The sequence below is a fragment of the Ranitomeya imitator genome, chromosome 4 (genome assembly GCF_032444005.1).
Source record: "Ranitomeya imitator isolate aRanImi1 chromosome 4, aRanImi1.pri, whole genome shotgun sequence".
Lineage (NCBI taxonomy): Eukaryota > Metazoa > Chordata > Amphibia > Anura > Dendrobatidae > Ranitomeya > Ranitomeya imitator.
This window is the reverse complement of record NC_091285.1, coordinates 512,575,494-512,592,931: the sequence shown is the minus strand read 5'-3', so window position 1 is coordinate 512,592,931 and position 17,438 is coordinate 512,575,494. Positions and strand designations below refer to the sequence as shown.

The 17,438-nt window shown below is 44.5% G+C and overlaps 1 protein-coding gene across 1 annotated transcript in view; it reads left to right on the top strand.

Annotated features, from left to right (window-relative positions):
* HOMER2 (homer scaffold protein 2) overlaps nt 1-17,438 on the top strand; it is a 428,576-nt gene that overhangs the window by 166,380 nt on the left and 244,758 nt on the right. Inside the window, exon 2 of the mRNA XM_069766085.1 lies at nt 11,252-11,408. Within this exon, the coding sequence (XP_069622186.1) occupies nt 11,252-11,408 (157 nt within the window). The remainder of the gene's footprint in view (nt 1-11,251; nt 11,409-17,438) is intronic.

The following is a 17,438-nucleotide window of genomic DNA, read 5'->3' as shown; positions in this document are numbered from 1 at the left end:
ACGTTCACGGGTCCATGTGGGGGTGGACTGTGACGGATCCTGCAGAGAGGAATCAGAGGAACTGGTGTAAGAGGAGGAGTCGATGCGTACAGACTGGATTCCTGCAATCCTTGGAGTGGGCAGGACACGTCCTGCGCCACTCGCACGATCTGTACCTGGCTCAACAACATTAACCCAATGGGCAGTGAGGGAAACATATCGCCCCTGTCCATGCTGACTGGTCCACGCATCGGTGGTGAGGTGGACCTTGCTACTGACGGCGTTCAGTAGCGCATGTTTTATGTTTGCCTCAACATGCCTGTGCAGGGCAGGGACAGCCTGCCTGCTGAAGTAAAAGCGGCTGGGCACCTTGTACTGTGGGACTGCCAATGCCATCAAGTCACGGAAGCTGTCAGTCTCCACCAGCCTGAACGAGAGCATTTCCAGGGACAACAGTTTGGCAATGCCTGCATTCAGAGCCTGTGCTCGGGGGTGGTTGGCCGAGAATGCCCGCCTTTTCTCCCATGCCTGTACTACCGATGGCTGTAGAGTAGACTGGGAGTGTGAGGATGACTGGGAAGGTGGTGCTGTGGGTGGAATTACACAAGGTCTCTGGGAGGAAGCCAAACCAGCTGTGCGTGAGCTGGAGGAAGAGGCAACACGAGCTGAAGAGGTGGTAGCTGCCGCTGTTGGTTGGCCTACATCTTCAGTGTGTTTCTGTAACTCCACCGCGTGCCTGGTCCGCACATGTTTCCACATATTTGTGGTATTGAGGTTGCTGACATTTTTCCCTCTTTTTACTTTATGATGACACAGCTTGCATTTGACAAAACAAATGTCATCTGCAACTGTGTCAAAAAAGGACCAGGCACTGCAAGTCTTGGGAGCGCCCTTTTTGGCTTTGGAAAGAGACAGGCTCCTAACGGGTGCCAAAGTGGAGGCTACAGGCTCCGCAGTCTTCCCCCTCCCTCTCCCTCTTTGGCCCGTAAGAGGAAGCTCTTCCTCTGAGCTGCTCCCACCACCTTCCTGTTCCTCACGCCACGATGGGTCAAGGACCTCATCATCTCCACTACCCTCTGCCACCAACTGCTCCTCCTGGGTAGTCTCAGCAGCACAGTACGCACGAGAAAGCGGCACCTGAGTTTCATCATCAGATGCGTACTGCGCTGTGGTCACCGGAGGCACTGGCCCACCTGCCTCTTCAGAGTCAGAGAGAAAAAGGTGTTGGGCATCACTGCACACTGCCTCTTCTTCCATTTCTCCAATGCTGCTTGGCTGGCCCCCTGTTTCCAAGCCAAGAGATTCAGAGAACAGAAGTAGAGACGGCTCCTGTCCTGGGCTCTCTGACTGCCTGGCCAATTTGGCAGGTGGTGAAGAGACAGATGGCTGCTCTCCAGTGCTCTGTGCCTGAGAGGATGTGGCACTAACTGAAGTCGATGCCGAGGCGTTAGCTGCCATCCACCCGACAACGGCTTCAATTTGGTCTTCACGCAGCAGCGGTGCACGGCGCTCTCCGACAAAGCTGCGCATGAAGGACTGTTCCCTGCTGAAACTGAGTAACGACGAGTCACCGGCGCCCGCAGCAGGAACAGAATCACCACGTCCTCTCCCTGCTCCTCTCCCTGCTCCGCGCCCACGCCCACGTGCCTTACTCCCTGCCCTCTTCATCTTGGTTGACAGATAAAGATAAGCAGAAAAGTACTAAGGCCTTAGTGTGCTTATTCCTGTAATGCTCCTCCTAACAGGTGTAAGAAACACTAATGTTGTAAATTGTGGACTAAACTTTATTATTTTTCAAATGTGGCCTACACAAGTGTTAAGTTGTGTTTGGTGAACTTAACTTTTTTTTTGGTGCAGATCGGGCTACAGAGCTAGTTTAAATCACACGGAGACCGTGCAGACAGCCGTAAACGGCGCTGCAAGGCCAAAAAACCCTCCTCTAGGTTATCCTATATAGTGTTTTTCCACTATTTAGCTGGATACAAGTGGAAAGACACTAATAGGAATTTTTTTTTTCAAATTTTAAACTGGCTGCACTATTTGAAAAAAAGGAAATTGTTTTTCAAGGTATGAGGCAGTAACGCACCCTGAGCTGAATCCAACCGGCTATGGCTGCACACAGACTACAGGGCGAGCTGCGCTCACACAGAGACCGTGCAGACAGCCGTAAACGGCGCTGCAAGGCCCCAAAAAAACCCTCTAGGTTATCCTATGTAGTGTTTTTCCACAATTGAGCTGGAGACTGGTGGAAAGACACTAATAGGAATTTCTTTTTTTTTCAAATTTTAAACAGGCTGCACTATTTCAAAAAAAGGAAAATTTTTCTCAAGGTATGAGCCACTAACGAACCCTGAGCTGAATCCAACCGGCTATGGCTGCACACAGACTACAGGGCGAGCTGGGCTCACACGGAGACCGTGCAGACAGCCGTAAACGGCGCTGCAAGGCCAAAAAACCCTCCTCTAGGTTATCCTATATAGTGTTTTTCCACTATTTAGCTGGATACGAGTGGAAAGACACTTATAGGATTTTTTTTTGTCAAATTTTAAACAGGCTGCACTATTTGAAAAAAAAGGAAAATTTTTCGCAAGGTATGAGCCAGTAACGAACCCTGAGCTGAATCCAACCGGCTATAGCTGCACACAGACTACAGGGCGAGCTGGGCTCACACGGAGACCGTGCAGACAGCCGTAAACGGCGCTGCAAGGCCAAAAAACCCTCCTCTAGGTTATCCTATATAGTGTTTTTCCACTATTTAGCTGGATACGAGTGGAAAAACACTAATAGGAATTTTTTTTTTCAAATTTTAAACAGGCTGCACTATTTGAAAAAAAGGAAAATTTTTCTCAAGGTATGAGCCAGTAACGAACCCTGAGCTGAATCCAACCGGCTATGGCTGCACACAGACTACAGGGCGAGCTGGGCTCACACGGAGACCGTGCAGACAGCCGTAAACGGCGCTGCAAGGCCCAAAAACCCCCCTCTAGGTTATCCTATGTAGTGTTTTTCCACAATAGAGCTGGAGACTGGTGGAAAAACACTAAGGAAATTTGAGAAAAAATGTGCAGCAGGCTGCACTAAGAGCAAAAAAGAACAACTGTGTGAGGCAGTGTGAACCCCCCCTGAGCTGAATACAACCGGGTATATGGCTGCACACAGACTACAGAGTGAGCTGCACACACACACACACACACAGAGACCTTGCAGAACGCTGTTAAAACAGCGCTGCAAGGCAAGAGCAAGGTGAACAGTGAAGAACACACAGCGTTTTGCTAAATTAGCCTTTGGAAAGGAAAATAAAGCAATTAGCAAGCTCAACTGGCCCTCAGTTAGAACACAGCGTCCTGTCCCTAACTGAAATCACAGCAGAGTGAGCGCAAAATGGCGGCAGCGCTTTTTTATAGTGCAGAGTGACATCATTTCAGCAGCCAATCCCAGCCTTGCCAGTACTTACATGCCCACCATGCTAAACAGGATGTGCCCACACTTTCATTCATTCCTCATTGGCTGCTGCGTTCAATTTGAATTCTGGGAACTTCCGATTCCGGTATCCGATACGCGGGAAGTATCGGAATTCAGTATCGGAATTCCGATACCGCAAATATCGGCCGATACCCGATACTTGCGGTATCGGAATGCTCAACACTAATCGTGACCCCATCCCCGAGTCCAACCAACTTATGTGTCACAGACTTCTATAGAAGTGAAGTGTTGCTAGGGGCATTAGCACATCAGTTACCTAAGGTAATGGTGGGATTTTTTGAAAACTTTTATAATTCGTATTTAATATGAATACCGAACAGTATTTTCTTACATTATTTGGAGTAAAAAACAATCCGCTGCCTACTTTTTCTTCATGTTTTAATACTGTAAGCTTGCTTTAAGTAGGCACTTTAATATTACAGATGACGGCCATTCAACCTTGTCTTTTTTTTGCCTCACCTTAACATCAGATGCAGATTTACAAACCAATATTTTTGCACAGCTTCTTCACAATTCGAGAGAATAGAATTTAATTGGTGTTTTAAAATATTGATTTTGCCATTGTAAGTGACTGGTACAATACTGCGGGATAACAATCAATGATTGTAGTCAGAAAGTTCAAGTATTATTCCATTTCTTGCGAATAATATTCTAGATCTTGGCATCACACATCTTCTCCAGTCTCCAGGCAATTTTCTTTTTTTCATTTTTTTTAGCTACATTAAAATTACTGTCTTATATTCTTTTTATAGCTGTTCTTGTGTACCAGACCTGAAGCCAAATAATTATTTTTCCTCAATGTCATCCTTTAGAGAAAGTTGGCAGGAAGCTTAGACAAAGATGTAGATGCTTGTTTTTGGAACAGTAAGAAAAAAAGGGAGTCTGTGATAACAATTTTACACATTCTTCTTCTCTTACCCCTCATAATTTTGATCACACCAATTTTTGCCTCTACTGATATTTTTTTGTTTGCAAATTTGGCCGATAACGTGAGTTGGGTCATCCTTTGCGTTCTCTAAAAAAGGCCCAGACTAGGCAACCCTTGAACTGTACTCTTGCGACCAGGGCTGGACTGGCCATTGGGCAATTCTGGCAAATGCCATAAGGGTCTATCTGGCCATGGGCTGCCTTGTCTGCTACGTTGTTAGCAGAATCAGTGTTCTCAAGACACCCATACTGTTAACAGTTCTGATGGAGCACAAAGTTGCTGACTCTGTCACTTACCCCAGCAGGCCACAGGTATCATTAGAAATATTGGTCTTGTAGTAAAGCTTGCTTTCCTTCATCCACGATAATGTTAGTAATATATCCCTATCTGTTGCTTAGAAACGGGGACAACATGGGCCTATGTGAGTGCAAAAGCCAGGGCTGAATTTTAGTCCCAGTCCGTACCTGCTTGCGACTGGCACTGGTCACAGCCGGAATTGGGGCTGAGGATGCAATGCTTGTCATGGTTGCATCACTTCATGTCTGTGTGGGAAGCTGGAATGTACCCTTTGTCTTCCTCCTCCACCTCCTCTGCTCTGCTACTCAGCCGCGTACCTCTGGGTTCATACTAAGTAGGATTTACAACCTCCTTGTCATCCTCTCTATTCTCAGACTCCTCACCGAGAGTCACCCTCCTTCTCTTCCTGCCCTAACACCACAGTATAGTCTAACTGCGCCTCTGGTATCAGAGTCTCATCAGGATCACCTCCACCCCCCAGTGGTTAACGTCTTGTGACGAGGGTCCGGATTCTGCTTGGACCCTACTTTGTCCAGCCTCGGATCCAACATGAATACATTTTGGGCATCAGTGCACTCTGGATTCTGTGATTCTTCAGAGCAGACCTCTGATTCCAATGGAATAGAATGTGTGAACAGCTCTGCAGAATTGCCCATCTGTGGTATCCCACAGTCAGTTGGGTCTTTAGAATTTTTTAACGTGGAGGAAACGAGGGTGATTGGGGTGCCACCTCTGAGGATTGTATTGTGTGTGATAGGAAGAGGAGGAGAGTCCACTTGATGCAGCGCTTGCCATCTACTGGAGCACATGCTCTTTTTGAGCCTCATTTACAAGGCTAACCACTCTGCGTCTGCCAAAGAAAGGGAGTGGAGTAGCCCGTCCAGTAACATGTTGTCAGTGGTCTTTGGATAGGACGAGACGGTGTTTGTTCAGTCGAGCTTTCATTAACATTAACAACCCACTTACACGTCAAACACCAAGCCTATTCCTCCTTCCACCATGTCCTCGCTTTTTCTCACTCATGTTGTATGTAGCCTTCCCCTTTTGTCACCTGATGTTTCACAATCTTAGGCCCATAGCTGTCAGTCACCTGTGACTAAATGAACAATCACTGTTATTTTTTTAGATGGTGTGCCTGAACAACACTGTTATCCCTAACAATTTTTAAGTGGAAATATGGCCTTCTGTTTTGTCACTGAGACCGTTTTACCGCAAGCTATTTGGATTAGCAAATGGGGCCTCCTGAGACTGCCACATAGTTTTTGCACAATCTAGTTAGATGCTGGTAGATTGATTTCACACAGGACAGGATCCTATCCAGCTAACTGACAAGTTCACTTGCAACACTATCAGGAGCGGCTTCTCTGCACTGGGACACTGAGAAAATGGCGCCAGCACAACAAGATGTTTGCTTTTTATGTGACCTCGGCAGCCAATCACAGAAGACCTTGTGTCATGACGTTGTGGATGGCTTCTGTACCCTGATTGGCTGCTGGAATCAGCACACATAAAGATAAGTAGGCATGAAAGCGCACCGCCTCTCTAACCTTTCCACACGCCCTCATCAAACACGTCCTCCCCGCTCATCATACAGCACTACTATCCTAACCAAAGTAATAACAAAAGCATTAGTGGAAACTGTTATCGAATTTTGCCAACTTTGAGTAAAAATGCTCATGAAGCAGAACATGAACCCGAATGTGCTATGTTTGTGCCAAATTTGAGATTGGCGAACGAATTCCAACTACGTTTACTCAACTTTTGTCATAAATTAGGTGAAATGTGGTGTTCTGCCCGCTGGAGTGAAAACGGCAAAAAGTCAAAAAATTTGGACATGGCTTCAAGTTGCGTTTACATTTTGTAGCTTTGCAAAGCTTTTACGCCAGAATTTTGCATGAAAGGTTTGATGAGTTTGGCCCGTTGTCTCAGGATATACTGGTCAACACAAAAAAATCATCAGCAAAGGTATACAGTATGTCTGTTTTATGGAGTTTGATGTGCTGATTCCAAAAATATGCTTAGTTTTGCTCTATCACATAAAGTTTCTGAGATAGAAGTATTTTTATTACGTTATTTCTGCATTTTCAATTTATGTGGTTTTTCGTATTATTATTATTTTATTATTATTATTATATATTTATATAGCACCATTGATTCCATGGTGCTGTACATGAGAAGGGGTTACATACAAATTACAGATATCACTTACAGTAAGCAAACTAGCAATTGCTACAGATACAGAGGGGCAAGGACCCTGCCTTTACGGGCTTACATTCTACAGGATGGTGGGGATGGAGACAATAGGTTGAGGGTTGCAGGAGCTCCCGTGTTGGTGAAACGGTAGCTTTGGAAGTGGTGAGGAGGCAGCGGGGTCAGTGCAGGCTGCAGGCTTTCCTGAAGAGGTGGGTTTTTAGGTTCTGTTTTAAGGATCCGAATGTGGTTGATAATCGGACGTGTTGAGGCAAAGAATTCCGGAGGATGTTCGGGAGAAGTCTTGGAGGCGGTTGAGTGAGGAACAAATAAGTGTGGAGGAGAGAAGGAGGTATTGGAAGGACCGGAGATTACGTGAGGGAAGATATCGGGAGATTAGTTCAGAGATATATGAAGGAGACAGGTTATGGATGGCTTTCTAGGTCAGTATTAGTAATTTGAACTGGATACGCTGAGGGATTGGGAGCCAGTGAAGAGATTTGCTGAGGGGGAAGCAGAGGAGTAGCGAGGAGAGAGATGAATTAGTCGGGCAGCAGAGTTAAGGATGGACTGGAGAGGTGCAAGGGTGTTAGCAGGGAGGCCACAGAAAAGGATGTTGCAGTAGTCAAGGCAGGAGATGATGAGGGCATGCACAAACAATTTAGTAGATTGACAGTTGAGGAAAGGAGAGATTCTGGAAATATTTTTGAGCTGGAGGTGGAAAGAGCTTGGATGTGCAGTTTGAAGGACAGGGCAGAGTCAAGGGTTACTCCGAGGCAACGGAATTCCAGTACGTGATGTTGCTAATTGCGATAGATAGGTCAGGTAAGGAAGATCTATGTTTGTCCACATTGAGTTTGAGGAAGCGAGAGGAGAAGGAGGATATGGCTGATAGACACTCCAGGATTCTGGACAGCAGAGAGGTGATGTCTGGGCCAGAAAGGTAGATCTGAGTGTCATCAGCATAAAGGTGGTACTGGAATCCATGGGACTTTAAGTTGTCCCAGGCCAAGTGTTTCGTTTGAGAAGAGTAGGGGTCCTAAAACAGAGCCTTGGGGGACTCCAACAGAGAGAAGGTGGGATGAGGAGATAGTGTGGGAATGGGAGATGCTGAATGTGCAGTTGGAAAGGTATGAGGATATCCAGGATAGGGTGAGATGCAAACTCTGCTTTGGGAAAATGGCCGCCGCGATCTCTAATGCGCACGCGCGGCATCCCGCGGCCATTTTCCTGAAGCCCCGTGCAGCAGAGCACTCGATCTGCGCACGCGCGGCCCCAGGAAGATGGCCGCCCCCACCGACGAAAGGGATGACAGCGCAGATCGCGCGCTGCTTGTTCACGTGCCCACAGTGGATTAGTCACCTCAACATGCGGACACCACTACGCCACCAACGTAAAGCTGAGGAAGAACCAGCGCTGTGAACACGCCCTCCCGACCTGACCAGCCTGATTGACAGGCGAAAACGGCGACTTTGGTAAGTTATTTCTCAGCATACATGGGGAATCGGGGTACACTACATACACTATAGTAACACACAGCGCAGGCCCTATTTAACAGTATTTATATCTCAATCTCAAAAAACGGGGTGACAGGTTCCCTTTAAACAAATTGGGCAGCTGATATGTGTTTGAATGTAGTTAAAGAAATATCTGTTCTCTCCATGATCTCACTTTATCTCAGGTGTCTCCTGTCTGATAACCTCCATAATTGTGGCTTTCTTAAGGTACCTTCACACTAAACGATATCGCTAGCGATCCGTGACGTTGCAGCGTCCTCGCTAGCGATATCGTTCAGTTTGACACGCAGCAGCGATCAGAATCCTGCTGTGATGTCGTTGATCGGGGCTAGAGGGCCAGAACTTTATTTGGTCGCTGGCTCTCCCGCTGACATCGCTGAATCGGCGTGTGTGACACCGATTCAGCGATGTCTTCGCTGGTAACCAGGGTAAACATCGGGTTACTAAGCGCAGGGCCGCGCTTAGTAACCCGATGTTTACCCTGGATACCATCCTAAAAGTAAAAACAAACAAACGCTTCATACTTACCTTCCGCTGTCTGTCCTCGGCGCTGTGCTTTCCTGCACTCACTGTGAGCACAGCAGCCGGAAAGCAGAGCGGTGACGTCACCGCTCTACTTTCCGGCCGCTGTGCTCACAGCCAGTACAGAGAAGCAGAGCGCCGGGGACAGACAGCGGTAGGTAAGTATGTAGTGGTTGTTTTTTTTTTACTTTTAGGATGGTATCCAGGGTAAACATCGGGTTACTAAACGCGGCCCTGCGCTCAGTAACCCGTTGTTTACCCTGGTTACCGGCATCGTTGGTCGCTGGAGAGCGGTCTGTGTGACAGCTCTCCAGCGACCAAACGGCGACGCTGCAGCGATCCGGATCCTTGTCTGGATCGCTGCAGCGTCGTTTAGTGTGAAGGTACCTTAAGTGATACTGCTATACGCTTTCTCACTCAGTTTCTAATTAATTTAGTTTTGTATGACTGGATATCAAACTATTAAATTCATTTGAAGATGATCATGAGATCTGATTAGTCTGTGATACTGCTTTGTTTCTCCCCTTCCTATCTCACTTTTTATAATTTTCTGAATTCCTTGGCAAGCCGATTGTAGTCTAGTCTTATTATTGTAATGTGTGCTCCTTTTTTGGTACACAATGGTTAGAGGTTTTTGATTTGCATGTTTGTAATTGATATCATTCTTCTTTTGTACTCCAGACTCATCCAAGCACTTTTACAGAACAAGTAATTGTCATTTTCTAAAGTGCCAGTGCGAGTCTGAAAGAATAAAGATCATTTTAAGTAAATTGCACCAAATTTCTGAAGCAACACATGCCCCTCAATAATTTGGTGCAGTTTTGGACTGTCCTATGTCAGATATCTACACATCTTATGAGCAGATGCAGTTTTGCTCCAAAATGTGCAACGTTTTCTGGCATGAAGATGAAAAATTCTACCTAAGGATATGTGCACATGACATCTTCTAGATGTATGCGAACCAGGCACATTTTTCAGGAGGAAGAAACTTTACACACAAGAAGATGACACAATGGAGCAAACCTTTCAAATTTTTTTTGGTGTTTGGTTATTTGCAACAGCTTTTGATTCTGATTTTTTTTTTCTTTTTTTAAAAAAGGACCTGTCAGCCGGATTTTGGGTCTTGCCTCAAGACGTGACAGTAATGGTAATATGATACCTATTAGCTTCAAGAATTTGTTATAATTTACATAAAGTTCAACTAGGTGTTGCAAGAAATTCATCCTTGGGGGCGTCCATTTCTTCCCCTGCTTATCGTTGATCAGTCATATGCAGGCAGTAGCACATAGAAGAAAAAAAAGAACATGCCCTACTCTTCTCACTGATCTCGGCAGCTAAAGTGCAGAAGTACAGCATAGCTGAGTTATGTATCTTTATAAACCCTTCTAGATCTCCTCTCACAGTGCTATCAGCTCTGATGCACCCCCCACACTGACTGCCGTGGATGAGATCTGGAAGGGTTTGTTATGACAGGTATCTCAGCTCTGCTTTAATTCCACATCTTAGCTGCAGAGTCCAATCAGAAGAGGAGGGTTCGTTCTTTTCTCCTCTGTCTCTTGCTGCCTGCTTATGATTGATCAACATAATGCAAGGGAAGAAGTACACTCCCTCAAAGACAAATTTCTGGTAATACCCAGTTGAACTTCACATAAATTATAACCTAAACTTTACAATTTAATATCTCCATAAAGATAGGAGGAATTAAGGAATAAAAACTGCATTTACTCGGCTAAGCAGTCACTATTCTATGATCCATCAAGTTTAACATTTCTCAAACTGATGATTCTCATTAAGAATTTATCTAATACATTTTTACAAATAATCAAAACATGCAACTAAAATATTTTTTGTTGTTTAATTTTTGAGTGTAATTTTTTTTTTTCATTTTATACTTTTCCATTAAGTTTATGACTAGCTGAATCCCTTCTAAGCTCCTTGTAGAAACAGGAAGTCTGTTCTCCCTGCGTGAGTCATCATGAATACTACAATTCTACATCACTCCCTGGCGGGGGAGGAGCGGAGCTTCTGGGTCAGGAGTTGAGGTGGGACTACATAGAGCTTAGAATTATTCAAATAGTCTGTTTTTTTTATCACTCGGTGTCATAGACATAATGGATAGAAAGGTGCTATATAATATAATGATTGAAATATATTAAGGGGATACAAACTTTGAGTTAAAGTAATCCCATCAAACTGGTGAAATGTCTTCTTTAAAGCTTTACAACAGTCAGGGGCTGTATTTTTCTCTACAGTACTGCAAAATAATTTTTGTGTTCTAGTTAAGCTTTGTATAATTAATTGATTACAACTTTAAAAAGTTGTTTTGTTTCCTTAGAGAACAACCCATCTTCACGACAAGAGCACATGTCTTCCAAATAGATCCCAGTACCAAGAAGAACTGGGTCCCTGCAAGTAAACAGGCAGTAACTGTCTCCTATTTTTATGACAGCACAAGGAACAGCTATCGAATCATCAGCGTTGATGGGACCAAGGTGCGTAATCTTTCATCAGATTAGGAGTAATGTTTGCCTTATTGTTCAGCTTTTTGATTTATTTGATATATTATTTTAGGCTACGTTCAGACTAGCATTGCGCGCCGCTGCGTCGGCGACGCAACGCACGACGCACACAAAAACGCAGCAAAACGCACGCAAAAACGCTGCGTTTTGCAACGCGTGCGTCGTTTTTTGCCGAAAATCGGACGCAAGAAAAATGCAACTTGTTGCGTTTTCTTGGTCCGACGCTAGCGGCAAAAAAGACGCAAGTGTTGCAAAATGCAACACACAAAAACGCATGCGTCCCCCATGTTAAACATAGGGGCGCATGACGCGTGCGTCGCCGCTGCGTCGCCCGACGCTAAGGCGACGCACACTAGCAGAACGCTAGTGTGAACGTAGCCTTAAAGGTGATATCCTATATGTATCAAATCGTTCTTGGACCTAGGGTGGTTCCAGAAATAAAATATAAACATCTTCCGCCACTTTTCTGCTCTCATTACTGCGTCCTTTGCCAAATAGCATCCATCTCATTCCTTTTTAGCGTGGGATGTAGCAGTGAGTACAGAAGAGCGGCACTGACCTGGAAGATGTTTTATAGGTTTTGGAGGGTCTTGGATCACTCTGAGCCCATTAAGCAGAACTTTCATTATTTGACTTAACCACTTGATCAAATTTTACTTGTCACTTTATGTAGTACTAAATCTGGAATGATTCAACATATGTCACTGATTCTGAGATTGATTTTTGATGACACATTGTAATTTATGGTAGGGGTCTATATGTTTTGCTCTTATTTATGAATATATCTGACATTTGATGAAAAATTGTTAAAAATTGCAATTTTTCAAACTTTGAATGTTTATACCCATAAACTAAATAATCATACCACGCAAAAAAAAAGTTAAAGGTGGCGTCTGGTCTTCTGATTTTACCAATTGGACACACAATGCACAGGGATATCAATCAGTAAAACCTGTGCCCATCAGGAGATATATACAAACTAATTCCATGTGCAAAGTGTACATATATAAACCTATAAAAAATGGCACATACTAGAACTTAGCATACAAAAATTCCATAAATTTTATTGATAGTAATGAGATCATTTTTTTATATTAAACAATGATGGAGATGGTACTAAAATAAAGACACCATAGACCAGAGGCAAAATATCACAAACATAAAGTACCTTCAAGTCGCGGCCCTTTTTCGTTTTTGCGTTTTAATTTATCACTTCCCTCCTTCCCAGAGCCCTAACTTTTTTATTTTTCCGTCAATATGGTCATGTGAGGGCTTATTTTTTGCGGGACGTGTTGTACTTTTGAACGACATCATTGGTTTTACCATGTCTTTTACTAGAGAACGGGAAAAAAATTCCAAGTGCGATGAAATTGCAAAAAAAGTGCAATCCCACACTTGTTTTTTGCTTGGCTTTATTGCTAGGTTCATTAAATGCTAAAACTGACCAGCCAATGTGATTCTCTAGGTCATTACGAGTTCCTAGACATCTAACAAGCCTAGGTTATTTTTTATCCAAGTGGTGAAAAAAAATTCAAAACTTTGCTTAAAAAAAAAAAAAAATAGTGCCATTTTCCGATACCCGAAGCGTCTCCATTTTTCGTGATCTGGGGTCGGGTGAGGGCTTATTTTTTGCGTGCCGAGGCGACATTTTTAATGATACCATTTTGGTGCAGATACATTCTTTTGATCGCCCGTTATTGCATTTTAATGCAATGTCACGGCGACCAAAAAAACGTAATTCTGGCGTTTCGGATTTTTTTATCGCTACGCTGTTTAGCGATCAGGTTAATGCTTTTTTTTATTGATAGATCGGGCGATTCTGAACGCGGCTATACCAAATACGTGTAGGTTTTTTAAATTGTTTTATTTAGGATGGGGCAAAAGGGGGGTGATTTAAACTTTTATATTTTTTATATTTTTTTTTCATATTTTTAAAAACATTTTTTTTTTACTTGTGCCATGCTTCAATAGCCTCCATGGGAGGCTAGAAGCTGGTATAGCCTGATCGGCTCTGCTACATAGCAGCGATCATCAGATCGCTGCTATGTAGCTGAAATGCAGGTGTGCTGTGAGCGCCGACCACAGGGGGGCGCTCACAGCAGGCCGGCATCAGTAACCATAGAGGTCTCAAGGACCTCTATGGTTACCTGTTGTGAATTCCGCTCTTGGGCTCCCTCCGGTGGTTGTAAGTGGCACTTTTGTGAATTCTGCTCTTGGGCTCCCTCCGGTGGTTTTAAGTGGAATGGCTGCTCCTTGGATTTAGCAGTCTGCAGCTGCTTCCACTGATTGTCTTTCTGCTCGGCTATTTATGCCTGGCTCTTCCCTCAGCCAGTTCCACTTGTCAATGGTTCCTGGTTGGATTCACATCTCTCTTGGATTTCCCTGATATCCTGACCAGTTCAGCAAAGATAAGTCCTTTCTTTGCTCTTTTCTGTCCACATGTTGTGGACTTAGTCGTTCTGTGCATTCTATGTTTTGTCCAGCTTGTCAGTATGGATTAATTCAGTTAAGCTGGAAGCTCTGGGAAGCAGATTAACCCTCCACACCTTTAGTCAGGTGTGGAGATTTTTGTAAACTCTGTGTGGATTTTTTGTAGTTTTTTATACTGACCGCACAGTATTCCGTCCTGTCCTATCTATCTAGCTGGACTGGCCTCCTGTGCTACATCCTGGTTTCATTCTACGTATGTCTTTTCCCTCTCCACTCATAGTCATTACTTGTGGGGGACTATCTATCCTTTGAGGATTTTCTCTGAGGCAAGATAGTTTTCCTGTTTCTATCTTTAGGGGTAATTATTTCTCAGGCTGTGACGAGGTGCCTAGGTAGTGACAGGAGCATCCCACGTCTACTTCTAGTGTTGTGTGGAGCTTAGGGACTGCGGTCAGTACAGGTACCACCTCCTTCAGAGCTCGTCCCATGTTGCTCATAAACCACCAGATCATAACAGTTACCTTCCTGATGCATCGCCAACCCCCGATTATGTGATGGGGGTCGGTGATTACCTCATTTCCGGCCGCCCGGCCAGAAGCGCCGGTTAAATGCCGCTGTCTGCGTTTGACAGCAGCATTTAACAGGTTAATAGCGGCCGGTGAATAGCGATTTCACCCGCCGCTATTCCGCGCACATGTCAGCTGTACAAAACAGCTGACATGTCGCGACTTTGATGTGGGCTCACCGCCGGAGCCCACATCAAAGGGGGTGACACGGCATTCGCAGTACTAGTACGGCGCATGTCGTGAAGGGGTTAAGCACATGTGTGGAAAGTTTCTCTCGCCTCAACGGCATAGTATTCATACCTCCATAGATAGGTCAATAGTATATAGCAGCATAGTGTCGGGCAGTAAAAAAACAAACTTGTAGTCTTTACATTACCTCTGGTCTGATGGTGCCACGACCCCAACGCGCGTTTCGGCTGCGTGTGCCTTCTTCTGGGGGAGTGGCATCATCGGATCCAGGTCTACATTATATAGTGCTGCAATCCAATCCGAGGCGCTTACATCATCACCGGCCTCACCGGGAAACCACACCCACGGGAACACCCTTTAGGTAAATCCCATGAGCGCAGCACCCGACTAAGATGCCGGCAAGGATGCGCAGCCACCACAGCAGCAGACGCACACGCGCACAGGAGGAGGCAAAAGACGGAGCAGCACCTATTAACACACCTTCTCATTTAAAGATTTTTCTGTATTTTCATGACTATGAAAATTGTAAATTCACACTGATGGCATAAAATTTATGAATTAACACATGTGGAATTGTATGCCTAACAAAAAAGTGTGAAACAACTGAAAATATGTCTTATATTCTAGGTTCTTTAAAGTAGTCATCTTTTGCTTTGATGACTGCTTTGCACACTCTTGGCATTCTCTTGATGAGCTTCAAGAGGTAGTCACTGGGAATGGTCTTCCAACAATCTTGAAGGAGTTCCCAGAGATGCTTAGCACTTGTTGGCCCTTTTGCCTTCACTCTGCGGTCCAGCTCACCCCAAACCATCTCGATTGGGTTCAGGTCTGGTGACTGTGGAGTCCAGGTCATCTGGTGTAGCATCCCATCACTCTCCTTCTTGGTCAAATAGCCCCTACAGAGCCTGGAGGTGTGTTTTGGGGTCATTGTCCTGTTGAAATGTAAATGATGGTCCAACTAAACGCAAACGGGATGGAGTAGCATGCTGCTGCAAGATGCTGTGGTAGCCATGCTGGTTCAGTATGCCTTCTATTTTGAATAAATCCCCAACAGTGTCACCAGCAAAGCATCCCCACACCATCACACCTCCTCCTCCATGCTTCACGTTGGGAAGCAGGCATGCAGAGTCCATCCGTTCACTTTTTCTGCGTCGCACAAAGACACAGTGGTTGGAACCAAAGATCTCAAATTTGGACTCATCAGACCAAAGCACAGGTTTCCACTGGTCTAATGTCCATTCCTTGTGTTCTTTAACCCAAACAAGTATCTTCTGCTTGTTACCTGTCCTTAGCAGTGGTTTCCTAGCAGCTATTTTACCATGAAGGCCTGCTGCACAAAGTCTCCTTTTAACAGTTGTTGTAGAGTTGCGTCTGCTGCTAGAACTCTGTGTGGCATTGGCCTGGTCTCTAATCTGAGCTGCTGTTAACCTGCGATTTCTGAGGCTGGTGACTCGGATAAACTTATCCTCAGAACCAGAGGTGACTCTTGGTCTTCCTTTCCTGGGGCGGTCCTCATCTGAGCCAGTTTCTTTGTAGCGCTTGATGGTTTTTGCAACTGCACTTGGGGACACTTTCAAAGTTTTCCCAATTTTTCGGACTGACTGACCTTCATTTCTTAAAGTAGTGATGGCCACTCGTTTTTCTTTACTTAGATGCTTTTTTCTTGCCATAATACAAATTCTAACAGTCTATTCAGTAGGACTATCAGCTGTGTATCCACCAGACTTCTGCACAACACAACCGATGGTTCCAACCCCATTTATAAGGCAAGAAATCACACTTATTAAACCTGACAGGGCACACCTGTGAAGTAAAAAACATTTCCGGTAACTACCTCTTGAAGCTCATCAAGAGAATGTCAAGAGTGTGCAATGCAGTCATCAAAGCAAAAGGTGGCTACTTTGAAGAACCTAGAATATAAGACATTTTTTCAGTTGCTTCACACCTTTTTGTTAAGAATATAATTCCACACGTGTTATTTCATAGTTTTGATGCCATCAGTGTGAATATACAGTTTTCATAGTCATGAAAATACAGAAAAATCTTTAAATGAGAAGGTGTCCAAACTTTTGGTCTGTACTGTGTGTGTGTGTGTGTGTGTGTGTGTGTGTGTGTGTGTGTGTGTGTGTGTGTGTGTGTGTGCGCGTATATATATATATATATATATATATATATATATATCATACCTATATCGGACAAGAGGGAGCTAAAGGCTCATAATGACACAGGGCCAACCACAAAAATAATAAAAAATACCAAATTTTATTACATTGTTCACATACACGTTACATAAAAAACAATAACACACAGTGGCCCAATCTAAATACAAAGATACACAGTACGAGTGTCTGTAAGGGGATAAGAGAGCAAACAATAGTATGCACGATGGCTGCAAGAAATCGCCACTAGAGAATGGGTCAGAGGTGAGATGGAAAAAATGCTAGCAAAAAAGCCCTGTACCCATAACAATAAAACGTATGGCCAGTGTATACCCAAATAAATATAAAGGTCTAATTTAGAGCCTAGATCTTAATCACCACATATGGCCACACATGGGTAAGTGGAACAATATATGTCCTATCCTAAAAAAAGGTGCTTGTGCCAAAGTGCAATGTGCATAGGACAGCAGTGGTTAGAGACGGAGCTTACCCATGGCAAAAGACGATGGCGCATACACCGTGCATACAAGGTGCCCCGACGCGCGTTTCGCGTTGCGGGCTTCTTCCCGCACACACACACACACACACACACACACACACACACACACACACACACACTTGTGGCCAAAAGTATTGACGCCCCTGCAATTCTGTCAGAT